The 26,625-nt window shown below is 69.8% G+C and overlaps 1 protein-coding gene across 1 annotated transcript; it reads left to right on the top strand.

The window, feature by feature from the left end:
- The first annotated feature begins 2,018 nt into the window (after positions 1 to 2,018).
- On the top strand, positions 2,019 to 26,166 carry CEP170B (centrosomal protein 170B). Its single transcript, XM_047079971.1, has 18 exons — positions 2,019 to 2,618; positions 9,097 to 9,186; positions 11,846 to 11,924; positions 12,766 to 12,824; positions 13,896 to 14,034; positions 14,675 to 14,779; positions 14,903 to 15,385; positions 15,623 to 16,344; positions 16,437 to 16,607; positions 17,112 to 17,202; positions 17,399 to 19,081; positions 20,146 to 20,377; positions 22,712 to 22,871; positions 23,167 to 23,310; positions 23,451 to 23,539; positions 23,844 to 23,937; positions 24,062 to 24,113; positions 24,286 to 26,166. The coding sequence occupies exons 1-18, from the start codon at positions 2,469 to 2,471 to the stop codon at positions 24,519 to 24,521; spliced, it is 4,779 nt and encodes a 1,592-aa protein (XP_046935927.1). The 5' UTR covers positions 2,019 to 2,468; the 3' UTR covers positions 24,522 to 26,166.
- The last annotated feature ends 459 nt before the right edge of the window (positions 26,167 to 26,625 follow it).

Here is a 26,625-nt window from a genome sequence, read left to right as displayed (position 1 = left end):
GGTCCCCTCCGGGCGGGACAAAGGCGTGGGGACGGCGGCCGCGGGCACACCTGGCCGGGCCGGTCCCCGCCGCCGCGGAGGCGGCCCAGGGCTGCGCCAGGCCGGGAGGGGCGCCCGGCGCGCGTCTACGCGGCCTGGAGAGGGGCGCGCAGGCCTGGGCGCCGGGGTCCCCGCCCAGGCACCGGCTCGGCCATGGCCGCCCCGGAGAGCGCTGATTCAGAAGGCGCCTGTCCCTCCCCCTCCGGGCCCGGCCGCCGCCCGGCCTGGTCTCTCCTCCCGCGGTCCCTCCCTCCTCCTCGTTTCCCGTGTCGCCGCCGTCTCTCCGCGGTCCCTGCCTCCTCTCCCGGCCTGTCCCCGGCCTCCGTTCCGTCTGCTCCTTCCAGCCGCCCGCCCGCCCGCCCCAGCCCCTGCCGCTCCCGGCCCCTGCCCCCATCCTTTCCCGTTCGCAGTCCCGGCCGGCTCCCGGCCCCTGCCCCCATCCTTTCCCGTTCCCAGCCCCGGCCGCTCCCAGCCCCTGCCCCCGGGCGGCTCCACCTTCCTCCTCACCTCCTGGCGGGTGGCTTTTCTGGCTGGGGCGGCCGGGGGGACAAGTTTGGGGTGTTTATTATTCTCCCTCCTAGCAACGGTGGCCAGCCCAGCCCCGAACCAGCCGCAGGCTGTTTGGGAACGTCCACAGCTCCCCTGGCCTGAGCCCTTTCTGGATGGGCTGGTGGTGGCAGGGTTGGGTGGGCTCTGGAACAGCCGCAAAACCAGGCTCTGGGGGCCTGGCCTCCCTTTGCTGTTAAGTCGAGGCTGTGGCCTCCTCTGGGTGGGGTCGCTGCCTTTTGGAGACCTTAGCAGGTGATGCAAGAGTGTGGGATGTGGGGGCTGGGAAGGGCAATGATGGGGCGGGGGCTTTCCCAGAGAAAGCCTTGTCCCCTCCCCCAGCTGCCCTAATGAGGGAGGCCTCCACAGGTCCCCACCCCCTTGGCCTCGGTCTCCTGCCCCTCTGGCTGGACTCTCAGGGAGCGCCCGAGGCCCCGGGGAGGGGGTTCTGGCGGACTGGAGCTGCCTTCTGGGCTGGATTTTCCCACGGCTTCCCACCTGCTTGCCTCAGGTGTCATGAGGGTATGCGTCGGGACACATGGCCACTCGGGCCTTCCCGGACTGGCATGTGCTGGTACTGGCCTTGCTCACTGTCTGCCCAGAAGGGAGCTGAGACCTGGGCCTCTGGGTGCGGGTAGCAAAGGGACAGGGCCTGGGGACCCCCTCTGCTTCCACCAGGGTGGCGGCACCTTCCTCTCTCTTCCCGGTCGCCTCATCCTGGTCTGCCTAACCTCTCGTCCGTGCTGTGTCCTGTGAGTCACCTCGCGGCCTTGGGACCTCCAGGGCTGGCCACACAGGCGCCAACCGGGCCCGTGCTCTGCTCTCACTGACTGGAAATCCTTCATGACTTCTGGACAAGACTACAAAACTTGGGTTTTGCGCTGAGCCCCCCAGAGGTGAAGCGTGTCCTGGAACCAGCTTTTGGCTCCAGCCGCAGGCCTTACGACCCCACGTCTCTGCACTGGTTGTCCCTCTGCCTGGGACGTGCACATCCACCTCCTGGTGTTACATGTCAGCTTTCCAGGGCGCCTTCCCAGACACCCTCACCCCCCCTCCCCCTGCCTGTTCCTCCTCTGGGACACTCACACTTCCTCAGAGCCTTGCAGCCTTGCTGCGGCCTGCCCAGCTGGAGAGAGCCCCCGATCCCGATGCAGGGCACAGCTGCTCACACTCCAGGACAGCGCTCGGCACGCGGTGGCCCTCATGATGCGACTTGCCCCAGTGTGTGTGTGTGTGTGTGTGTGTGTGTGTGTGTGCGCGCGCGCGCGCGCTTCAGCAGTGTCTGTGCAGAGAAGAGGGGCCAGCGCGCTCGTAGGCAGTGCTCCAGGTGTGGTGTGGCCCATGTGCACACGTGTGTCCCATGAGCGTGTGTGTGTTTGGGGCCCAAGTGCCTGTGCTGCCGTCATGGCGCAGCTCGGCTCTGGGGCCCTGCGCGAGCGGGCTCCGTGTGACAGCGTGTGCATGCTGGCTGCATGGGGGCCTCCGGCTGCCCCAGGGCCTGGTCTCCGGTGACACTGGCCCTTGTTGCCACTCAGGTTGTCCCCACTGTGCCCGTCCACCTGCCTTCGCTTCCCTGCTCGTCTTGACCATACCAGCCCCTCACACCCGTCCTCCACCGATGCCCCCAGGACCTTGGGCACCAAAGCACCCCCCTCCTGGGCACTGGAGGGGTCACCTGATTCCTTGGCCACCTGGCGCTGGCCTGCGTGGAGGCCTCTGCCCCCAAAGTGTTCGGTCTCCTCGAGGTGATAGGTGTACTGACGGCTCAGGACTCCTGTCTTCAGCTGTCTCCCCCGGCCCTCCTGCCCTCAGCCGGGGAAGCAGATCCCCTGGTTCAGTGCGCGTGCCCTGGAGCGGGGGTGCAGGGAGGGACGCCTGCCCTAATGACTCCTTCCCCTCAGGGCCAGACGGGCCTTGCCTGCGCCAAGATGAGCGTCACCTCCTGGTTCCTGGTGAGCAGCGGCGGCACCCGCCACCGGCTCCCGCGAGAGCTCATCTTCGTGGGGCGTGATGAGTGTGAGCTTATGCTGCAGGTGAGTGGGGGCGCCTCCGGGGCGGGGCTGAGGGGCGGGGCCGGAGGGCACCACACACATCGCTGGGCGCATCAGGGCCTGAGCGTGTGCACAGGGCCGGATCCTGCGCCTGCGCATTGGCGCTTTCTGACCGGAAGTTGCTTAGGCTTCTATCAGGTTCTCAAGGTGTCAGGGACCCACCTTTGGAAGGTGCCGCAGAGTGGATATGTCCATATTCTTGTCCGGGGGCCCCACCTGGGCCAAGAGCCGAGTGGGGAGCCACGGGGCCAGCTCGGACCATGAGAGCTGTCCAGGGCAGCCCGTTGAGGCACCCTGGGGTGGGGAAGGGGCCTTTCTGGGGTAGAAGAGGCCGGTGGAGTCAGGGTACCGGGCACTTGACAGTCAGGAATTTCTCGGGCCCTGGGTTTCAGAGTCCGAGTTTGGCTTCTGTGGGGCTCACGCATCTGGCTATTTGGGAACGAGGAGGGAAGGGAGGTGGACGACCCTGTAGGGTTCGTCCTAGTTCTGGTGTCCTTTTCCCTGCCCTCATGGGTGCGACGGAGCCAGGCTCCCCACGGCCCCGGCCCCTTGTGGCCCATGGGCCCCTGCCCCCCAGCCCCTCAAGCCCCATGCCACCCGCTGTGGGACTCTCGGAAGGAGAGGTGTCCTGGGGGTGGTGCACTGCCCGCACGGCCCTGGTTCCTTGTGCAAACCTGGCTGCTGCTACCCGTTCCCCAGGACGCGTGGGGCCGGGGCTCCCAGCCACATGCACATTCACGTGGGCAGCACGTGTGTGTCTCCCTCTCCCGAGGGCAGACCCCATCCCGGTCTGGACACCCGGGCTTCTCCCCAAGGTCCTCTGCTTGCCTGACCGCAGACCAGCGAAGTTCCCACATCATGTCTGTTGCTGGGCCTCTTAAGCGTCTTTAATCCGGAACAGTCCGTCTCCGTATTTCTCTTCACGCCTGTGGATGCCGGAGGGACCGAGTCGGTGACTCTGTACAGGGTGGGCACGTGTCTTCTGTCAAGCCCTGGGTGTCTGTTGGGGGCCTTCCGGGCCGCACGTCCCCACGGCAGCTACTCCGCTTTGCCGGGATCCGGATGCGGCAGCCTGGCGGTGGTAATCCAGCTGACGCGGCTGGACCAGGAGGACGCTCCTTATGGGCATTGAAGCATCAATCTCGTATGGTTCCCACAGGTCACGAAGGGGTCTTGACCTTTAGAAACCGCTTACAAGTATAAAGAACGCTCACGGCACTGGGTCCCCACGAGGCAGGCAGCAGCTGTGGGTGCGTCCGGGCCTCCGGGATGGCCCGCGTGGGTCTGGATGTGGCCGCTGCTCCCCCCGGGTGGTATCGTGGGATGTGACCCCTGCTCTCTGTCATGGGAGGCAGATCTGAACGTGCGCTGGCTTCGGAGTCACCGCGTTTGTCCCTGACCCCCGGCAAGGTGCTGTGCGCCTGTGTAGCGTATGGATGGTTCTGCCGGTCTCCCTAGGGTGGCTGGGAGGGCCTCTTGGAGGAGGCAGTGCCTGACAGGGGGCCTCTGTGGGCGTTCTTTCTGCCCACTGCCTGGCTCTGTCCCCCTGCATCGGACCCTCACTCTGCTTGCTTCTCTCCCCAGGTGTTGGTGGAGAGGCTTCTGGGTCAGGGGGTGGGGGTCAGGCTCATCGCAGGGTTTGGGGTCCAGTTCCTAGTTCTGGTGAGTCCGTGGTGGAGCCCTGAGCGGGCCAGGAGCAGTGAGGGCTTCTCAGCCGTTCGTGGGGGCCAGCCCCCGGCCTGGCTGTTCCTGTGTTTCTCCCCCGGCTGTCGTCCGGCACATGGGGAAACTGAGGCTCCAGGAGCTCACGCAGGCATAGAGGGGGTGCGGGGATGCCGTCCGCCCCTGCAGCCTCCCTCTCTGCCCGGACCCTGAGCATGCCGGGATGGCCACAGCTTGCACCTCCCTGGGGTCCTGTCCACACCCATGCCCAGATGATTCACGTGGTGTCCCGACGTGTCCCGCCCCCAGCCTCGAGCCCCCTGTGTTCATAGCCTGCTTGGACACCACAGAGGCAGCCCAAGCTGTGTGCTACTGAGCAAACCCATCATCCTCCCCTCCACCGGGGTCCCAGCCAGGGTCCCCGTCAGTGGTCCAGGGACCAGCCCTGACCTCCCCTCGCTCACCTGTGCTTTGGGCCACCGCAGGTGCCACTGCCACTTCACCCAGGTTCAGGGACAGGCACACCGGGCCCAGCCTCGCCCTACACCTGCCCTGGCTGTCCGGGACCTCTCCTCGGGTGCCCTCACCTCCTTATCCTCACCAGCCAGCCCCTCCTCACCCGCTCCCTGCCTTATGCTCCCGGAGGGCCTGGGCTTTCCCTCTGCACTGTCCTCGTGTTCGTTCCCACATTTGTGGCTCAACAGTTGTGATGGAGCACCGTCCTGTCCTGGCGCTGGGACGGCCACGCAGAGACCCTGCCCGCCCCTCCCCCGCCCCGCCCGGGTCAGCGCTCCAGGGGTGGGGCCGGCCACACACGTGTAAGCGGGACCAGGTGAGTCCCCAGGGGAGAGGCCCAAAAGAGGTGGCCCTGGGGACAGGATGGGGACCGTGGAGCTGAGCACCCAGGAGGAGGAGAGGCGTGGAGGGCTGGCAGGGGTGCCAGGCAGCTGGGGCCGCCGCACGGGGCAGAGGGAGGAGGCCGGGGAGCACGGGGCTGTCCGGGAGGCTTGTGCCGCAGATCAGGCAGGAGGGGCTGTGGCTTGGCCCCCGGGGGCAGAGGACGTGGGGAGAGCGTTCCGGAGGCAGAGACGGCCACCTGGCCACGTGCCACCCCGTGTCCTCCAGCAGCCCCGCGGGCGGCTCGCCACCGTGTCCATGCCGTGCAGGCCTGGCCCAGAGCTGGTGCCCCTCCAGGGTGTGTTAAGTAACACAGACGTGAGTGTGGACGCGGGCCCAGGTCAGGCTGCCGTGGCTCCTGCCCCCAGGGGGGCCGGGCACACTCGTGGGGGCCCGGGCGGGTGCACCCGTGGACGTAACAGGCACGCGCGTGCCCGTGGATAGGTGTCGTCTCCGCTTCCGCCCAGTTTGCCGGGTCACAGCCTGTTGGGATTTGTCCGCTCAGGTCCTTCCTCGGAAACCACAGCCCCGGGCGGGCGGACGGGCCGAGCCCGTCCGCTGTGGGCGCTTGTGGGCTGGCAGGAGGGCGTGTCCGGAGCCCCGGGGTTTGGCCGCTGCCAGGGTCAGCCTGGCCGGGCGGGGCTTCCTCCCGTGCGGGAGTCAGACACAGAGTCTGGAAGCACGTCTTTATTTCTTTTAAAGTAAGTGTCGCTAGACCTTTTCCCGAAGCTCGAAACGTTTGGAGCTTCTCGGGGCTGTTTTACTAGTGCGTGCCGAGGCTGCTTTCCACGGGGCTCAGGTGCTTTCCCAGCCTCTGAGCACCTGAGCGTGGTGGAATTGGGGTCTGCTTCGGGCTTGGGGTGTCAGGGCTGGGAGGGAGGCTTCCGGAGGTCCCTCTCCGCCTGCTCCCCATCGGTCCTGGTGCCAGAGCCCTGGCTGGGAGTGGAGGGCGGGCCGTGGGTGCAGATGAGGGCACTGTGGCAAGCAAGGAGCCAGAGGGCTGGCCGGGGCAGGGCAGGGAGAGGAAGGTTCGGAGAGGCGTCCGGGGCCTTCGGCTCACGGGACAAGACCAGCCTTTCCTCTCCGGCTGGTCGGGAGCCCCGGGAAGTTTCTGCAGAAGAAAGACGGCGGGACCGATGGGGGCCGAGAGGATAGGAGGAAGGTGGCTGCGGAGGGGACGGGTTGGGGAGGAAGGCCAGTGGGTGCCTGGGGGCAAGAGGGCAGGGCGGGAACAGGTGGAGCCTCAGCTGGTGGCGTTCCTGGGAGAGGCCGTGGGGCCGTGGGCAGGGGGGGACGAGTCAGGCTTGGGCTTGAGCCGCCCAGAAGGTAGCCAGGGACGTGTCCGGGAGCGGGGGTGTGAGGCTTGGGGAGGGAAGAGAGTTGTTCAGGCTGGGGGGTCAGCCCAGAAGCCCCTCCAGCGGGGTTATTCCTTGGCAAAGGGGGTCTCCAACCCTGAGGGACAGCGTGCCCTTGCTGCTGCCTCGGGCCAGCCCCGTGTGGCACCAGCTCCTGGTATGGAGCTGGCGAGAGCCCCGTGGCATGCCCCTTCCCAGGGCTCTTCCCGGGCCTGCAGCTGCCCCCCCCCCCCAAAATCTGCTACCTGGCTGCAAAGAGGGCGAGGCCCGGCTCCAGGCTCACTTTCCACAGGCGGGGGGGAGGGGTTCCTTTGGCACCCAGAGTGTCGGGCAGGGCAGAGGCGGGCAGCTGGCCTGTCCTGGAGCCCTGGGCTGAGCTTGGGAGAGGGCGCGGGTGGAGGCAAGCCCCCAGACCCCCAGCAGCACTAGCTCTCTCCACCACCAGGCTGGGCTCTCGGCACTGTGACAGCAGACTCGCGAGGGACGGTTACCCGGCCCGACCCGAGGCGAGGCGGGCTGAGCGCTCAGGTCCCCCAGAGAGCTGCTGTCCTTGTCAACCCCACCTGCAGCCAGGGGCCTGAGGCCCAGGTGAGGGAGCGCCAGTGTCCCCCAGCAAGCCCCGTGCCAGGTGGGGGAGGCCCAGGCCAGGGCCAGTGGGGGGCTGCCGTGGAGGGTCTCTAGGGCCGGCTGTGGGGGTGGGTGAGTGCTGGGCGGGCCTGCGTCGGGGACCAGCAGGAGAGTCTGATGGAGGAGGCGGTGCCCAGCGTCCAGGGAGGAGGCTGCGGCCGGGGTGGCCAGGACCTGGCTGGCGTGGGTGCCCACTTTGGATGAGGGATCCGGGATGGGGGCAGAGGTGAGGCCTGGGGGGTGAGGCGTGGGTTTCAAGGTTAGACTCACCCGGTCAGAGCCCCGCTGCTGTGGGAGGCAGATGTGTTGGCACCGGGAGCCTCAGCAGTCTCGGTCCCGGGGGCTGACCGGGGCACATGCTCGCAGCAGGGCTGGCCCCTGCCTCCCTCGGCGGTGCTGGGACGGCCCCTCAGGCTGCTCTGCCCTCTGGATCGCCCCTGCAGCCCTGCTTCCTTCCAGAGGACCGGGGCCCGTGGCCTGCGCCCCCTCCCCTCCTCATGCCTCTCCCCCCCCCCCCCAGACCCCCCGCTGCAGCAGCAGCCTTGTGGGTCTGGCCGCATGGGGCCTCTGGTGGGCAGGCAGGGCTGGAGGCTGCTGCTGCTGGGGCCCCGCCCACCCACTACGGTCTGTTCTCCAGAGCATTCGGCCCATCTGCCGCGCAGAGTGACCTGGGCAGGGCAGAGCGGGGCCAGAACCCGTGTCCACCCCCACCCGCACCTTGCTGTGCCCTTGGGTCTCTGGGTGAGGCAGGAGGCCCTGCCCTAGGGGCTTCTAGTCTGTGGGAGGTGCTGGGCCCCAGCCTGGTGGTGCTAGAGGGGCTGAGCAGGTGGCGGGTGTCGGAGAGGAAGTGGGCTCTGTGGGTCCGGCTGTCTCGGGCAGGGAAGGTCTGGGCACTCACCCGTGAGAGCTGACGCCCCGCGAGTGGCATAGTCACACGGGCACCGGGGTCCCGGGCCAGGGGCCATCCCGTGCCCTTGCAGATAGGTCCGGGTGTCTTGTGGAGGCGCTGCCCGGCAGGTGCACGGGGCCATACACTGCCATCCAGGCGGTCTGGACACCTCCTAGGTTGGCCGGTTCTGCTGGCCTCTCCGGGGGCTGGTCCCAGGCCTGGGTCTCCTCAGGTGGCGAGAGAGGGATGCAGGGGCCGCCCGGCCGCCCAGGGCCTCCGGCAGGGTGGGGGTGGGGCGGGCAGTGGCCGTGTGCCTTGTGCCAGGACCGCCGGCCTCGTGGCTGGGGGAGGGGCCGGGTGACCATCCTCGGAGGGGTCCTGAGGGGGGCGGCGACCAGGGAAAGGTTAGAAGCGCTCGGTGTGGGAGCACTGATGTACGTGTGCACCTGTGTGGCCCGGTGTGAGCCCCGTGCGTGAGGGCACATAGACGCACCGTGTCTGTGTGTGACCCTCATTGGCAGAGGCTGCGCGGGCCCCTGTGGGGCTGACTGGGAGTGGGGGGAGGCCTCTCCCTGAGCCCCCCGGCCCGTCCATCCTCTCTGTGGGCGCTGCCCGCCCCCAACTGCCCTTGGGGGTGAACAGCAGCATGTGCCAGATGACCAGGGGGTTCCCAGCCCTCCCCCCCGGCTGACGCAGGGGCAGCCTCGGGGATGGGGGGAGGGCCCCTGGGGGTGGGGGGGCAGCAGGGGGCGGGAGGACCCGGCCTTGGCCCCTCGGCAATTCCCTGTGGCCCGCTCCCGTGGCTGGGACAGCTAGTGGAGTCAGGCCGGGTGGGCTTTCTGGGACACACGCACTCAAGATGGGGGCGTGGGTGGGGCCTCGGGGGCTCCGAGGCCCAGGTGGCCGGTGTCGGTCTGGTGGTGGTGGGGGGGCGGGTAGGAGAGGATGGGGCTCCCCCTGGGGGTTCCTCTGCCTCCGCGGCCCTCACCTAACCGGGAAGGCGGGCTGAGGGCAGTCTGTGTGTCCCCAGTCCCGCAGCGTGGACAAGCAGCATGCCGTCATCAACTACGACCAGGACAGGGACGAACACTGGGTGAAGGACTTGGGCAGCCTGAACGGGGTGAGTGCTAGGGGCCCTCTGAGCTGCCCCGCCCCGCCCCCTTCACGACCCCTCCCTCTGAGCTGCCCCGCCCCGCCCCCTTCACGACCCCTCCCACTGAGCTGCGAGCTCCCCGCCCCCTTCACGGCCCCTCCCCCTTCACGACCCCTCCCTCTGAGCTGCCCCGCCCCACCCCGCCCCCTTCACGACCCCTCCCTCTGAGCTGCCCCGCCCCACCCCCTTCACGACCCCTCCCTCTGAGCTGCCAGCTCCCCGCCCCCTTCACGGCCCCTCCCCATTCACGACCCCACCCTCTGAGCTGCCCCGCCCCGCCCCCTTCACCATCCCTCCCTCTGAGCTGCCCACCCCTCCCCCCTTCACGACCCCTCCCCCTTCACGGCCCCTCCCCCTTCACGACCCCTCCCTCTGAGCTGCCAGCTCCCCTCCCCCTTCACGACCCCCCCTTCACGACCCCTCCCTCTGAGCTGCCCCACCCCGCCCCCTTCACGACCCCTCCCTCTGAGCTGCCCCGCCCCGCCCCCTTCACCACCCCTCCCCCTTCACGACCCCTCCCTCTGAGCTGCCCCGCCCCACCCCGCCCCCTTCACGACCCCTCCCTCTGAGCTGCCCCGCCCCGCCCCCTTCACGACCCCTCCCCCTTCACGACCCCTCCCTCTGAGCTGCCCACTCCTCCCCCTTCACGACCCCTCCCCCTTCACGACCCTCCCCCTAAGCTGCCCACCCCTCCCCCTTCACGGCCCCGCCCCCTTCACGACCCCTCCCTCTGAGCTGCCCCCTCCCCTCCCCCCTCATACCCCCTCCCTCTAAGCTGCCCACCCCTCCCCCTTCACGACCCCTCCCTCTGAGCTGCCCCCTCCCCTCCCCCTTCATGACCCCTCTCTCTGAGCTGCCCCCTCCCCTCCCCCTTCATAACCCCTCCCTCTGAGCTGCCCCCACCCCTCCCCCTTCATGACCCCTCCCCTTTCATGACCCCTTCCTCTGTGCTGGCTCCGCTCTTCTTCATGACCCTTTCTTCTGTGCTGGCCCTTCCCCCTTCAGGACCCCTCTGTCAGTGCTGCCCCCCCACCTCTTCATGATCCCTCCCCCTGTGTTGGCTCCACCCCCTCTGACTCTGCTGGCCCCACCCCTCTTCAGGACCCCTACCTCTGCCGGCCCCACCCTCCCTTTGTGATGATCAAGCCCTCTCATGACCCCTCCTCCTGGTGGCAGCACCCCTCTTACCCGCCCCCACCCCCCATCATGGCCTATCCCTCAGCCTTGGCCCTTCGTGACCTCCCCCTGTGTTGGCCCCGCCCCTCTCCCCTGGCCTCACCCCCCACCCTCAGCCCATCCCCCCCTGCCACCCCTTGTGGTCACTTCCCCTCGGTGACCACATCCCTCTGCTCTGTCCCCACCTGGCCTCCTCCTGAAACTCCTGCTCCGGTGGGGAGGAAGCCACCCGCAGGTGCCGTGGCCCCATGGCCTCCTCCCCTGGGCAGGGCTGTTCTGGGGAAAGGCGCCCTAGGGTGGGCAGTGGAGGCCTTGGACCACCTGCAGGCTGGAAGTGGGTCTGCTCAGGTGTCCACTGAGATACCCTGTCCCGGGGGCACGTGGCCTCTTGTGAGCAGGGCGCAGCAGGGAGGGGTCCGGTGAAGGCTCTGTCCAGGGTCCAGTGTCCGTCTGGGTCCAGTGTCTGGGTGTGTTGTTTCTGCCTGCCCCAGGGGCCTCTCCCCCTGTCCCTCCGGCTCGTGCAGCCTGCCCTCCATCCTGAGTCAGGGGTCCCACAGTAGCCTCCGGCTGGCGAGTGCTGGGCACCCCGGACCGCCTCCCACCCAGCACTTCCGTCCAGGGCTCTGGGGCCCCCGAGCCCCTCCTCTCTTGGCCCTACCCGGATGGGGCTGCAAGGGGGGTGAGCACTCCCTCCGCCCACGTGGGCCGCACCGAGACGCCGACCCCCGGACCATGCCCTGCTGAGAGGGTCCCTGGGGCCGCTGGCCTGGTTGGTGCTCTCCCATCCTCAAAGGCCTGGGATGTCCGTGTAGTTGGGGCCAGCTCTTGCCTGCCCGCGTGACACTGAGCGCAGCCAAGGACATGGGCGGGCAGGGCGTGTCTGCAGAGCCTCCCGGCTGCCCCCCTGCCAGCCCTGCGTCCTCTGCTCCCTGCTCGGGGCTGAGGACTCCTCCTCCGCATACAAAGTGTGCACATGGAGCCCTCTCAGGGCCTGCTCTGCCCGCCTCCGCCCTGTAACGCGTCCTCCAGGCCTCGTGTTGCTCCTACCAGACTCTGGCCCCCACATCTCTCGTCCCTCTGTCACCCAGGGGCCCTCAGGGTGTGCGGGGCTCTCCCACTCATCTGGCCACGGCGTGGTATCTGGCGACCAGACAATTAGAAGTCCCTGGGTGGGGGAAGAGTGTTCCAGGAGCGGGTGGCTTTGCACAACCAGACCAGCCCCGCCACGTGGCCACTGCCAAGGACACTGTGGGGCTACCTAAGGGTCCTGGGAGTCCAGCTGACACCGGTCCTTCAGCGGCTGTCTGTCCTGGGGTCCCTTCAGGGTTGAGGCTGGGTGCACATGTGTCAGAGGGCCAGTGCCCGGCCCAGAGCAGTGCGGAAGGAGCGGACTCCTGAGTTGTTGTCCTGCTTGCCGCTGACCGGGCCCTGCCACCTGCTTCCTCTGCAGACGTTCGTGAATGATGTGCGCATCCCGGACCAGAAGTACGTCACGCTGAAGCTCCATGACGTCATCCGGTTCGGCTATGATATCCTTTCCGGGCCGTGCCCCCTCCTTCTGGCCCAGGTCGCCCTAGGTTGTCCTGGCCCAGGTTGTCCTGGAAGTGGTAGGGGCCCCAGTGGACACAGCTGCTCTGTGCTCACGGCCCACGGCCATTAGCCTGGGCTCCGGCCTGACCTGTACCCGCTCTTCCCCAGACGGAGGCCCCGGTCTCAGGGAACTGCTTCCCACCTCCTGGTCTGAGCTGACACAGGGCTCCAGGAACCAGTGCGCCGACCTGGGACCCAGGGGCAAACCGGGGGCTGACCAGGCGTGGCGTTCTGTGCTCAGAGCATGTGTGAGTGAGGGCTGGGCCTCCGCCCTGAGCAGCCTGGTTGCTCTGGGGACCCGCACGCAGCTGGAGCCCACCCTGTCTTCTCCTCTGCCCGCCGCAGCCTGCGCTTGTGTGGGCGTACCCCCCCGGGGGTATGGACACAGCCCCTGGCTGAGCCCTCCCCTCCCCACCTCTAGAACATAGGGAGGCCAGGGCTGAGGGGTGGTCTGGGATGGGAGCCGGGAGCTAACTGTGTGGCCTGGCTCCTGGGCGCATCACCTGCCCGCCCTGCCCTTTGTGGGGGGCGTGTAGAGGGCATGTTCATGACCCTAGTGGTGGGCGGGGGGAGCGGTGTGCTGGGTTCCGGAACGGGCTGTGTCCTGCGTCTCTGAGTTGGCAGCCTGGCACGCAGGTCGTTGGTGCAGCGTGGGCACGGGCCTGGTGCACAAGCGGCTGTTGGGCAGCACACGCCTCTCCTCTGGGCCGTCCGCTCCCCCGCTGCCCCGCGCCCTTATCCTGGCTCCTCTGCTCTGGGTTTGCCTTAACTCGCTGCCACATTCCAACATGTACGTGCTGGAGCGTGTGCAGCACCGGGTCCCCGAGGAGGCGCTCAGGGTCAGTGCCGGCGCGCAGCTCGGGGGCTCCTCCCACAAGGCCCCTGCGCCCCACAGCTCTCCCGGGCCAGCACCCTCAGCCTCTTGGCTCCCGTGGCCTGGTGCTGGTGCCATGAGTCAGCCCAGCCTGGTGGGGCCTGTCCTGCCAGACTGGCCAGTCTAGCGGGTGGGGAAGACGGTCACTCCCCCGAGGCTGATGCAGCCGAGGGTGCTGGGCACGGGGAGGGGGCTGCTGTGTGCCTGTACCAGCTGGGGGGGGGGGCGCCGAGAGGCATCCTGGGTACCAAGGAGGACCCCAAGCAGTCTACCGCAGGTGGTGGCCAGGAACAGGCAGGAGCGGTCAGTATTTGGGGACAGCCCTGTAGGGGTTCCGGGGGTACTCTCGGTCAGGGCTTGAGGGGCCCGGGTGGGGGGGCCACGGCAGGCCGGCCATGTCTTCTCCCCTTGCTCGTTTGTGTGGGAGTCTTGGAGCCCTGACTTGGGGGACCCTGCCCGTAGCTTTACCCAGGAGCTCCGTGTGGGGGAGACTAGCCCTAGCCCCATCTTTGGAGTGAGCTGCGGGCAGCACCGGGCGTGTGGGCAGCCTGCCTGGAGTCACCGGCCAGCGTGAGGCTGACTTCTACAACCGCAGGGCTCGACCAGGGGAGCCCGGCGCGCACACACGCGCTCACACAGACGTACACAGACGCACGCGTGCAAACCAACATTCACGTGCACGGTCTCTTGGGGTAGACCGCTGCTCCCCACTTCCCGTGCCCTGGGGCCCATCCCTCCCCTCTCTCTGGTGGGTCCTGGGCGAGGTGTCACCTCTGATGATTGCTGCCCGCCCCTGCCTCCCTGGAAGCTTCCTGGTCTCGAGGACCCCCCAGGCTTGGGCAAGGACCCCCGGTTTCCACCTCAGGCTGTCAATTCCATGGGGTTCAGTAAGGAGAGCTCGTGCATGGGGCCAGTTCCTGCCCCCTCTGGACTCGGAGGGAGGCAGGCTGCCCTGGGCGTCTCCAGAGCTGGACCCCACCCTCACCCCCTCACCCCCTCACCCCCTCACCCCTCATCCCCGCCTCGCTGCCCGCAGCACGAGAAGTACACTAGCCAGCTGCAGGTGAGCGTCAAGAGCCCGGCACCCAGGAAGGGCGAGGCACTGCCCCAGCACACCCCCTACTGCGAGTCCTCGAGCCCCAGGCCGGAGAGGGCGGACCGGAGGCCCGGAGCAGGTAGGGCAGCCCCGAGGTGCACAGGCCGGCCCCCCCACGGGTCCGCCCCATCCGGATGACCCTCCCCTCCCAGCACGGACCCTTGCCCCGTCTCCCAGCCTCCTGGGCCCACTCCACCAGCAGCAGCCATGGCACAGACCTGCTCTGTGTGAGCTCAGGCACCTGTGTGTCCCCCACCCACGCCCACCTGGGTACACTGCACCCCCCGTGCCCCGTGTGGTCCGGTCAGTCTGTAGTGGGCTCAGCCTTCAGGGCCCCCTTTGTGGCCTGAGTCACTTCCAGAGCCTCGGAGAGACTGTCCCTGGGGTGGACTCCTGTCCTCCTGACCTTCTGACAGGCAGGCCCTGGGGAGCCCGGAGCTGGGCTGCAGGGGGTGCCTGCCCCTCAGGGAGGCCCGGGCGGGGCTGGGGGAAGCCAGTGTCCTGGACTTCCTGCGACTGTCCCCCACTGCGGATGCAGAACAGGGCTCAGAGCGGTCACGTTGAAGCAGTTAAGGCAGGGTCCTGGGCAGCCACAGGTCTGAGACGGGAGCTGATGCCGGGACCCCTCCAGAGGCCAGCGTCTCCCCCGGCTCCGGGTCTCCCTCCTTGTCTGTGTCGGCGCCACAGTGACTCGGGGTGGGACTGTCCTCCCTCTGCAGAGGCAGCGGCCTACCGGACCCCTCTGTACGGACAGCCCTCCTGGTGGGGCGAGGATGAGGGCGACAGTCCGTGTGAGGACCGGCGCCCGGAGGAGCCCGACCCAGGTGGGTCCCCGGAAGCCCCGGAGGTGCCTGCTCCGGGGGACACGGCGGTCTTGGCAGACACGGGTGGGGTGAGGATGCTGCCCTGCAGCCCCAAGGACGTGTTTTCTCCCCCCACCGACGTAGAGCGGCCCAAGGAGCCGTCGCAGCAGGACAGGGAGCTGGCCGGGACGATGGCCGGCTTCCGGGCTGCAGCGGAGCCTCCCAGCTACGCGTTCAGGCGGGAGCCCAGTTACTTCGAGATCCCCACGAAGGAGGCCCCGCCGCCACGGCCCCCCGAGGCGCCGGTGCAGGAGGCCCCCACCAAGGACGTGGAGCCCGGCGTGGCCGGTGCAGCCCCCGTGGTACAGAGCCACGCCTCCTTCACCATCGAGTTTGACGACGGCAGCCCCGGCAAGGTTAAGATCAAGGACCACGTCACCAAGTTCTCCCTGCGCCAGAGGAGGCCGCCCGGCAGGGAGGCCACGCCTGCGGAGGCCGTCTCCGCGGAGACCAAGGTGGCCGACTGGCTGGTGCACAATGACCCCAGCCTGCTGTGCCGGGCCGGCCCCGGTGACGACCGCCACAGCACCAAGAGTGACCTGCCCGTGCACACCCGCACCCTCAAGGGTGAGTGCCGACCGGCTGGCCCACCGCGGGCCCCGGGACCGCCCCGCGGCCCCCTCGCCTCCCTGGGGGCGCCCCGGTCGGGTTGGTTGATGTCCCGTGTGCAGGCGATTGTGTTGGACTCGCCTCTCGCTCGGGGCCGTCCAGCGCGTTTCGGCCGCTCGTCTCGGCCGTGTGGGGCGGGGGGTGGGGCGCTGTGTCCCCAAGCACCTGTGACAGCTGGGGATCCCCCACTCCCAGGCCACAAGCACGAGGACGGCACACAGAGCGACTCGGAGGACCCCACGGCCAAGGCGGCGGCGGCCGGGGTCCCCGCGGAGGGCGGCGGGGCGCAGGTGCGGCTGCAGAGGCAGCTGAAGCGGGACCCCCAGGAGCTGCTGCACAACCAGCAGGCCTTCGTCATCGAGTTCTTCGACCAGGACGCGCCCCGCAAGAAGCGCTCCCAGTCTTTCACGCACACCCCTGCCGGGGACCCCAAGGCCGACAAGCGCCGAGGCCCCGGGCCGGCCGACAGGGACCGCCCCGGCGCCCTGGCCCCGGCCCCGGCGCGGGGGACGGGCGGCAGCGCGGGGCCACAGCGGGCCAGCTCGCTCAAGCGGGAGAGGACAGAGGAGCGGCTGGGGGGGTCCTCGCCCGCCCCCCGGGCCTCCCCGCGGCCCTTCGGCAGTGTGGGGCGCCGTTCCCGTCTGGCCCAGGACTTCATGGCTCAGTGCCCGTGGGACGGCCCCCCTGCCGCCCGGCCCGGCCCTGACAAGGCATCCCCGGAGTCGCCTGCCCCTGAGACCCCCCGTGGGGCCAGCCCCGTGGCCCCTGCGACCCCGCCGCCGCCCCCCGCCGACCCCCAGCTAACCAAGGCTCGGAAGCAGGACGAGGACGACAGCCTGAGCGACGCGGGGACTTACACCATCGAGACGGACGTGCAGGATCCGGAGGTGGAGGAGGCCCGCCAGATGATCGACCAGGTCTGCGCGGCAGAGGCGTGGGGGCCCGGCCGGGAGGGGACGGGCGGTCGGTGGGCTGGCGCTGACCCGGGCCTGGCCGTCCCTCCCGGCAGGTCTTTGGGGTACTTGAGTCTCCCGAGCTCTCCAGGGTGTCCTCGGCCACCTTTCGTCCGGTCATCCGAGGGGACAGAGACGCGGCCGGTGACGGGGTGGCCCAGCGCATGGCCCTCCTGCAGGAGTTTGCCTCCCGGCCAGTGGGCATAGACCCCCAAGGGGGGCTCCAGGTATGTGGGACACACACTGCTCCGGGGAGGGGCCGGGCGAGGGAGGACGGCAGCCAGGCTGGGGCCCCGCCCTCGGGTCCTGTACGCACGCACTCGAGAGTTGTGCCCTGGCCTGCGCGGCGTTCCAGCCCCTCTGCGAGGCCGGGTGGAACCTTCCGTGAGTGGCCCGCCTGGCGGCTGGGCGGGGGGGCCCCTGTGTGGAGGGCTCAAGGGCAGGCCCTGGGGCTCTGAGTCGGGTGGGGCCCCTGGGTACGCCTGTGCCCACGGGCAGGGCTGGCCTGAGTCGCAGCTGCTGACCTCCGGGCCGCCAAACTGGGCTCGGACCAGGTAGTTACGTTGGCAGTTGCATGGGGCTCCCCCAAGCCCAGGGGAGCGCGAGGGGTCGCCTGGCTGCCTCTGACGGAGGAGTGTGCCGCAGGTGCAGGGATGGCCAGGTGTGGGGGGAGTCGCCCTGCTGCCCCCGCCCCTCCTTGCTGCAGACACAGCTTGCCCTTCGCTCCGCAGGGCCTCACGGTGCCGGGCTCCCCCGGGGGTCAGAAGTGGGTGTCCCGCTGGGCCAGCCTGGCTGATAGCTACTCAGACCCAGGCCTGGCAGGTAAGTGGTTCCGGCCCAGCAGAGGGGTGGGGGACGGGGGGGGGAGGGGGAGGGGGGAAGGGGTGGCCTCAGGCCCTCGTGCTGGACGCTCGGGTGCGTGTGCGCGCCGGCTGTCTGGAGGAAGGCCGGGCTTCCGGCGCTCCTGAGGGCCTCCAGGCGTGTGGCCACTCCAACCAGGTCGCCCCTGTCTTTGCAGAGGAGGGCCCTGGGCGCAGAGCCGGGGAGCTTGAGGGGGCTCTGCCCGTGCGCCAGCGACGGCTACTCCCACAGCTGCCCGGCGACAGGGCAGACAGCCCTGGGGGCCTTGAGGCCACCAGGAGGAGCGGCCCCGGGCCTCCGGAGCCGGGCAGTGAGCAGGCCAGCTGCCTCTTGGGCCAGGAGGACTTGGAGCCCGACAGCCTCAGCGATGCCAGTGGGTCGGATGGTGGGCGGGGCTCCGAGCTGGGCGGGGCCCCGCGTGAGGAGAGACGCAGGAGCCCCCAGGAGGGTCCCGCGTGGACGAAGGGCCGGCGCTCGCCAAGGGCCCCCGGGGAGCCAGCCCCCACCTCTTTCTTCATTGGGGACCAGAACGGGGAGGCGGCCTTCCCCAGGAAACCGTCTGTGGCTCTGGGGGAGGCGGAGGGCCCAGGACGGGTGGCCCAGGCCAGCCCCCCGGTGAGGGACGGCGTCTACGTGAGCACCAGCGGGAGGATGGTCATTCAGCTGCGGACAGGGCGGTCCCCGGAGCCCGAGGGCTCTGCCCCGGCCTTGGTGCGGCAGGAGAGCTTCAGCAAGGAGCCGGCCGCTGGCCCCCCGGCGCCTGGCCAGCTTCCACACATCTCCAGCCACCCCCTCCTGCAGGACCTGGCCGCGGCCCGGGCCTCACGCACAGACCCCCACCCTCAGGACACCCACCTGATTCTGAAGGAGACGGAGACGGCCCTGGCAGCCCTGGAGGCCCGACTGCTTTCCCAGCCCACGGACGAGGCCGAGGGCCAGATGGGCAGTGCCCCCGGGCCGCCGGACGACTCCCTGTCCGGGGACTCTGACGTGGACACGGCTAGCACTGTGAGCTTGCTCAGCGGTAAGAACGGGCCCAGCCCGACCGGCGCCCAGCCCACGGGGCTGCAGAAGGACAAGCCGCCGTCCCCGCCGGCAACACAGGACCCGGGGACCGTCTCCTTGAACAGCGCCCGGGACCGGCTGTCAGAGAAGCGTCGCCCGCCGGGCCCTACCGACGCGAGGCGCGTGGCTGCGCGGCGTGGCCCTGGGCCCCGGGTGCCCTCGGACTGGCCTGATGAAGAACGAGGCTCGGGCCCGGCCCACCCGCCTGGCACGGACACGGTCACCTGTGACCACGAGCCCCCCGCGGCCAGCGGGGCAGGGCGGCCAGGGCCTCGCCGGAAGCCTGCGGCCCCACCGCCGTCTCCAGCCACCCGGGAGGAGCCGGGCCGAGGCCCCACGGGCTCCCAGAAGGCACAGCAGGTGCTGACCCGCTCCAACAGCCTGTCCACCCCCCGGCCCACGCGGGCCTCCCGGCTGCGGCGGGCCCGGCTGGGGGATGCCTCGGACACGGAGGCTGCAGACGGGGAACGGGGACCCCCCGCCAACCTGGAGCCGGTGGGCCGGCCGGCTGCCGAGCAGGCCAAGAAGTTGTCACGCCTGGACATCCTGGCCATGCCGCGGAAGCGGGCCGGGTCCTTCACGGGGCCCGGCGACTCGGAGGCGGCCCCCGCCCGGGCCGGCTTCTCCGGCCGCAGCGTCGAGCTGTACTGCGCCGGCCGCAAGCCCGTCATGGCCGAGGCGCGGGCCGCTGCCAGGAAGGCCGCCAGTTCCACCACGGTGCCCCGCCAGCCCTTCAGCAGGGCCCGCCCGGGCAGCGCCCGATACTCCTCGCCCAGTGAGTGCCGGGGGCAGCCAGCCTGGGCGGTGGGTTCCTGTGCTGGCCTGGCGCAGGGCTGCGGGGGTCCCGGTTCCAGCCCGCGGGGAGCCCCCGCTCCCGCAAGCAGGCGTGTCTCCGCAGACACGCGCGAGTGCCGCGGGAGGCCCAGGCCGCAGGGGGGCGGGGCTCTCGCTGACCCCGGGGGGACCCGCGTGGCTGCGGACAGCCGGCCGGGCTGCTCGCTCTTCCCTGGCGCTCTGGGCTGGCATCCGGCTCACGAGGTACAGGCAGAGGCCCGAGCCGGGGCCCGGGGCCCGGGGAGGGTGTCTTCCCTGGGCGCCCACAAAGCCCGCGGCGGGGGAGGGCCGTGTCCGTCTCCCACGCACCCCTGGGCAGAGGCCCCGGGCCGCCCGCGGTCTGTGCGCACGCACGGCGAGCACAGACGGGGCCCTGGCGGCTGGCGCTGGTCTCCTGCCCGGGGGTGGCCCGATGTCTTGCCCGCTGGGGAGCCCGTCCCCCGAGCGAACTGAAGGGTGGGCTCTCTGGCCCAGCTCCTCGAAGCTCCTGTGCCTCCTGCGGCTGCAGAAGCAGGGCGCCCCTGCTTTCTGGTCCCGGGCGGGGGTGGGGGGGCGGCCATGGGGGCCTCCACCCCCGCTGGGGGCAAGGGGTGCCGAGGGCCGGGCTCCACTGGAGGACGAAGCAGGGTCAGTGTGGTCTGGGGTCAGGGACCCGCTGCCCGTCCCCGTGTTTTCCCTCTGAGTGTGTTTGCCGCCGCCGTGGGGAGTCAGGTCTGAGACCAGGGAGGGGCTGGGGCTGAGCCACGTGCAGGGTTTCGCCCTGATTTGGGGTCTCCGTGGGTCCCGTTTCCTGCCGCTAAGGGCGCTGACCTCCCCAAGGGACGCGCAGCTGCCCGGGGCCGATCAGCTCCAGCCGTGGAGGCGTTGCCCGCCCCCCGTCGGCTTCTCGGCGGCGGTGGCCTGTCCCGCGGTGCCGGGCCCTCGCCCAGAGGGGCCTGGGCTGCCGCAGCGTGCTGAGTGCTGCTCTGTTCTGTTCTTGCTCCTGGAACGAACGCACGCGCCCAGGCACACGCCGGCGGCAGCAGGGCTCAGACTGCACGTCCACGTCCGAGGAGGAGTACGGCTCCCCCAAACACGCACGCGCCCGCACCTCGGCAGCCACGCAGACCCCACGGGCCGGCAGCTCCGGCCGGACCCGACCCCGGGCCCCCGGCCTCCGGGACACGGACGACGAGGAGGAGGATCCCGACCCCTACGGTTTTATCGTGCAGACGGCAGAGATCGCGGAGATTGCCAGGTGAGCCGTCCATGCAGAGGGCGCCCCCCGCCCTGGCAGGGCAGGGCAGGCCTGGGCTTCGGGCTCTCTTCCCAGACGGGCTCCGCGGACGCTTGTCGGACGGATGGTTCGCGGATGATCGCGTGTGGACGGGTGGGCGGGTGTGGGACCTCCGGGCTGAGGAAGGACTCCGCCGTGGTTGTTAAAGATGAACTCTCCTGTGTGGTCATTTGCCGGGTCACCTCTGGCCGGGTGCTGGGAAGGACGGTGCAGACGTGGGGGGCTGTTGCCGGGGAGCGGCCGTTGGCTGAGCACTGCAGGGCTCACGGCAGGGCAGGAGCCTGGGCCTGGGCTAACGGTGAGTGTTTGGTGCTGAGGATGCTAAGCTTGAGCCCGTGAGGCTCCTAGAAAGAGGTGACCAGAGGCAGGTGGTTCCCTGGAGAACAGCCCGTGTGGGCGTGGAGACACAGGGCTGGTGACGGAGGCCGTGGCGACTCGAGGTGGAGCAGAGAGGACCTGCCAGGCATGGAGAGAAAGGGACCAGGAACCGAGCTCCCAAGACACTGGGGGAGGGGGCGGTGCCTGTGCGCTGGGGTGGTGAGTGAGGGTTCTGGAAGGAGATACTTCACCCGGAGGAGGGAGGCGAGCAGGGTGCAGAGGAGAGAGGATGGGGAGTGGAGGGCCCCCGGGGCTTTGGAGGCCTCTGCTTCCAGAGTGAGCAAGCTTGAGCATCCGATATGCTGGGGGCCAGAGAGAGGAGACGGGTCTGGGGCAGGGGCCGCGGGCACTGAGTCGGGCATGCGGGGCGGGGGGGAGTCGGGCACTGAGGCAGGGGCACGTGGGGCAGGGGGGGAGTCGGGCACTGAGGCGGGGGTACACGGGGCAGGGGGGGAGTCGGGCACTGAGTTGGGCATGCGGGGCGGGGGGGAGTCGGGCACTGAGGCAGGGGCACGTGGGGCAGGGGGGGGAGTCGGGCACTGAGGCGGGGGTACACGGGGCAGGGGGGGAGTCGGGCACTGAGTTGGGCATGCGGGGCGGGGGGGAGTCGGGCACTGAGGCAGGGACACGCAGCGCGGGGCGGGGGGGTGGGGTGGGGGGGGGAGGGGTCGGGCCCTGAGGCAGGGGCATGCGGGGCGGGGGGTGGCCACAGGCACTGAGGCAGGAGCACGTGCCGGTTTGGTGCTGTTGTGAATTTGAGGGGCTGCTTCTGTGTTTTCTGGACGTAGGGAGGGTGGGGCCCAGTTGGGGGAGCCTCATCTTGAGGGGACCTAGGTCAGCCTTGCCGGGGAGGGAGGGGCCGGCCGGGATGGTTTCCTCCAGCTGTGACTAGCATTTCTGGGGGCTGGGCTCGGGCAGCCCCGCCAGGCAGGGAGTGGATGGGCCCTGGGGGCCGGCTGGGAGGTGCTCTGGGTGGTGCTGAGACCGCCGGGCCGAGGGCGGAGGGCGGAGACCTGGTCCTCGGTGGCCTCGGAAGCCCCGTCCCTGTCCCTGGGGCGACCTGTCCCTGGGGCGACCGCAGGCATTGACGTGGGGAGGAAGCTGGGCGGGGTGGGCCTTGTGCCCCTGCGGTGAGGGGGGATGGTGGCGGACAGTGACAAGAGGCTCCAGGGCCTCAAGCCTGGGCCGGGGGCTCCGGTGGCACACGATCTGCTGGCCGTGGAGCCCGATGCGCTTCGGGGACAGGGCACAGAGGCTGCAGGCTGGGCCTGGGGACCTCGCAGGCGGTAGGGGCAGAAGCCGTCCCCGGTCCCCGGGGGCTCGAGGGGACGCACGTCATCGCCTGTGCGGGGCGCGGGTGAGGCCAGGCTGATGCTGGGGGCTGAGCCTCCCTCGGCCTCCCCGCCTCCCCTGCGGGCAGGTGCCCGGTCTCTGCCTGGCTTGTCAGCCTTTGCCTGATTCTGATCGTGGTCTGTGACCCCTCCCCCACCTTGGTGTCCCTGCCTGCGGAGGAGGGCTCGTGTGGCCACACGTTCTGTGGCAGCCCTGATGCCCGGCCCTGGTGGCCGGAGGAGGAGAGGGTGTGTGTGGCTCGCTCTGGAGCCCTTCCCACCTGGCCCTGCCGGGCCCAGCTCCGGCCACCCCTCAGGGGGCACTGGGGCCTTGAGCCTCCAGACGGGGCCCTGCCAACTCTGACGTTGCCGCTGGCCGCTGGGGCACAGTCTGGGCCAGGCTGCGGGCCGCCTGCCCCTCACCGGCACTTGTCCCTTGGGAGGGGCTCCTGCCTGCACCTGAGAGGGGGAGGTCTGCCTGGGGACGGGCACCGGGTTCTGTCAGCCTCCTGCTTCCCGACCTCCCAACACCGGCCCCCCAGCCCGGAGGACCCCACGGCACCCGCCTTCTTCCCTGCTCCCGCAGGCTGAGCCAGACGCTAGTGAAGGACGTGGCCATCCTGGCCCGGGAGATCCATGACGTGGCTGGAGACGGCGACTCGTTGGGCTCACCGGGGCCCGCCCGTAGCCCCTCCCTCAGCAACGTGCCCAGCACCCCTGCCTCAACCATCTCCGCCCGTGAGGAGGTGAGCCCAGCCCCGCCCCCGCTCCCCGAGCCGTGAGGTCCGGGCAGGCCGTGTCCGGCCTCCCCCCGCCCTGCGGCAGCTTCCGGCACACCTTGGCGTTGGGCGGGCAGGCACCAAGGCTGTGCGTCCTCCGCTCGGCTCCCCGAACAGCTGCCTTGGGGGCAGGGGCGTCCGGGAGCCCTGAGCGCCCAGGGCGTGGGGTCGGCTGTCTCCTCGTAGCAGGGAGGCGCGAGTGCCCGCACCTGCTGGCGGGCGGCCCCCGAGGTGCGCTGACGCAGCCCTGCCCTGTCTGCAGCTGGTGCAACGAATCCCTGAGGCCAGCCTCAACTTCCAGAAGGTGCCACCTGGCCCCCTGAGCTCTCGGGACTTGGACCAGAATATGAACGACCGCTGTGAGGACCCCCTCGCCAACAAGATGCGGCCTTGGAACCGTGAGGAGGCAGGCGCCACCCCCCCCCCCCCCCGCCCCGCCTCCCTCCCCTGCAGACAGCTGGCCTGGCTGCACACAGGGGTCCCTCTGGCCAGGGGTAGGGTGTGCCCACGGCTCCCGGGCACCGCACTGACACCTGGTCCTCGCAGGTGATCTTTGACAACCTGATGCTCAACCCCGTGTCCCAGCTGTCCCACGCCATCCGAGAGAACACAGAGCACCTGGCCGAGAAGATGAAGTGAGTAGGGCCAGTGGGCTCCACAGGCCTCTCGGACACACACACGCACGCGTCAGCCAGGGCCTGCCGGGGCCACACACACACACACATCCGGCCCCCGGCCGCCAGGCCCCGAGCTTGTGGTAGGCAGAGCCCCCAGGGCGACCCCCAGCCCTCCCTACGTGAGGCGGGGACGGGGGCTCTGGCACCAGCCAGGCCCAGGCCCTCCTCCGGGCCTCAGTTTCCACTCGGGCACGGGAGGGGCGTGGTGGGTGGGGTGGCCTCACTGTCCTCTGCCCGTCCCGCTCCCACCCCTGGGCGGCAGGATCCTCTTTCAGAACACAGGGCGTGCCTGGGAGGAGCTGGAAGCCAGGATCAACTCGGAGAACGAGGTGCCCATCCTGAAGACGTCCAACAAGGTGGGCGCCGGCCCCGTCCCCCGGCCACCTGGCTGCAGGGAGTGGGGGGCTCCGGCCACAGACCTGGGGGAGAGGCGACCCCTTGGCGGTCCTGTCCCATCTCCCCCTGCTCGCTCGCTTCCAGGAAATCAGCTCCATCCTGAAAGAACTGAGGCGTGTACAGAAGCAGCTGGAAGGTGGGTGTGGCCAGACGCGGGCGGGCGGGGGGGGGGGACCCACACTGGTGCTGCTGCCCCCCACCCCCATGCCGGGTCCTTGGTGGGAGACCAGATGCACTGCCCACCGTTAGCTGGCTGGGAGGCCCCGGGGTGGGACCCTCGGGCTGGCCTAACGCTCCCGCCCCCGCAGTCATCAACGCCATCGTGGACCCCAGCGGGAATCTGGACCTGCTGACCGGAAACCGGGGCGCCGCGGGCTCGGCCCAGCTTGGGAAAGGCCGGCCGGCCGCCCAGAGCCCAGCGTCGCCCCCCTTGGCCCTGCCTCTGAGGAGCTGCCCGCCGCGGGCGAACTGCGGGTCCCCCGGCCTCCCGGACCCCGCCTTCCTCCCCGACTTCCTCCCTGACGCGGAGAGGTTCCTGATCTAGGCGGTGGGGGGCCGCGGCGGTCCCCTGTGCCCCCGGGGCCGGCGCCGCCAGCCCCCTTTACCCGCCACTGCGGCCCTTCCCGGCTGCGGACGGTTCACGCGGAGCCCCCCGCACGTGCCATAACCCCTGGGCAGGGGCCTCGGTTCCCTGGGCCCCTCCCTAGCTCCCAGCAGCACCCCAGCTGGACGGGCCGGCCTGGCCCGGCTCCCGTTGCGGCCACCGCCGAGGCCCGCGTCACAGGTGTGTCCCCTGCCTCCTCTCCACGCTGTCCTTTTTGTCTTTAGCTTTTGAGGAAAGAGTCGTCTGTGCCATCGCAGCGGCTCCCTGGGCCCGGGAGGCCCCTCCCCCGCCTCTGGCCGCCGGGGGCTGCTGTTCTGTCGGAGGCCCCGGGCGCCGGCCGCGGCTGGGCCGGGGGGTGCCATTCAGTGCCAAACACAGAGCCGGGAGGGGCTGGCGGCGCCCCGGGACCAGAGGCCGGGGCGCACCCGGCTGGGGCCCTCACGGGCAGTTCTGCGGCCCAGTGGCCTGGGGCGGGGACGTGGCCCGCGGAGACGTTCGGGGCGGGAACCCCACTTCTTTGGTGCCAACGCAACTGCCAAGCCCACCGAGTGTGTGGCTGCTGCCACGCCGGCCGTGCACACGGGCACACACGCATGCCAGACACGCGCCCGCGCTCCCGTCCAGCCCAGGCACGTGTCCACACTGCAGGGCGGTAGGTCCCAGCTCGGGACGCTGGCCGCACTCGGCTTCCTGCGGTTCTAGGCCGGGTGGGGGCGGGGGGGGGGCTGGTGAGCCCTAGACCCAAGTGGCTGGAAACCGGGGCCGCCCGCCCTCCCCCACCCTCACCCCCGTCCTCCCTGATGCTGTGGGCATTACCTGGGTGTCTGGCTCGGGGCCCGGTGCAGGGGTGGGGCGGGGAGAGCAGGGAGAGACCCCCCCCCCCAGGGACAGTTTGCCTTCTCAGGGTTCTTTCAGCTGGGAACACGCCGGGGGAGGGGGGGCAGAGCACGCCCCCCAGGGGGGCCCGTTTCCGGAGCCTCTAAGCCAAAGAGCCCGCGGGCTGTGGCAGGTGGGGGCGGGGCTGGCCCACCCTGGCCGCCGTGGCGCGGGGTCGCCGTGCACCCTGCCTGGCGCCTGTGTGAGTGGCGGTTGCGGGACGGGGCCCGGAGGCCAGTGGGTGTGAGTCCGGGCCCCATGGGTGACGTGTGTGTCCGTGTTTACATTTAGCTGATGTGGACTCGTGTGCATGGGTCCTGTACGCCCCCCCCCCCCGTTTCTGTGTGCGAGTGGTGGCGGGGTCCCTGCCAGGACCCCGCCCCTCGAGCCTGCTGGTCCACACGGAGGAGGTGCCGGCCCGCTGTCTCCTGCATGCCCCACACAGTCGCCCGCAGCCCGTCCCCTGGAAGCAAACAGTGGCCGTTCTCCATCCACACCCACCCTCAGTGATCGTTGTACGCTTTTTTTATTCACAAATTCCTGTTCCTCCCCCTTCCAGCCTTCGACTCGGGATCGGTAACTTATTTGTCTGGCTTCTTGGAGGTACTTCTGTCTGTCTGTCCTCAGGTGGTCTTACGGCTGTCTTTCGGAAAACGATTATTTTATATGAGTTGTCATGGAATTTGTTCTAATAAATCATTCTATCACATGGCGAGGTCCCGGCGTCCCTTGCCTCGGCCTCCTCTCTCCTCCGTTGGAGTTTGGCCTGGGGATGCCTGGCCCCAGGGGTCTCCCTTCATTGGCCGGAAAATCCCATTTGACCCCCAAGACCAGGGATGCGGCAGTGCAGAGACATTGCCAGCAGGGGGCGGTGTAGGCAAGAAAGCAAAGCCTAGAAATTTCGCGTTTGCTCCTCCAGAGAAGAGTTCTCATTTTATCCCAGCCGTTGAAGGACGTGCCGACCAGCAGCGCTCTAAAATAGGCCTGCTGTGGACAAGTAGCGGGAGGGGCACGGCGCTGAGTACTGAGCCTCGGTTTCTCCCAATTCCTTCACCCTTTCTGTGGCTTTGGAGCGATCGCTGACCTCACACCGCAGCTGTGGTGGTGTCGTGCCACCCGGTGCCTGGAGCCCTGGGTCTTCCCACCCAGGGGACCACATCCCCCAACT

Source organism: Lynx rufus, unplaced genomic scaffold (assembly GCF_022079265.1).
Source record: "Lynx rufus isolate CCGP_SWC_20201006 ecotype Redwood Valley unplaced genomic scaffold, mLynRuf1.p SCAF_17, whole genome shotgun sequence".
NCBI lineage: Eukaryota > Metazoa > Chordata > Mammalia > Carnivora > Felidae > Lynx > Lynx rufus.
Note: the sequence above shows the minus strand (reverse complement) of the source record. Positions and strands in the feature narration are given on the sequence as shown.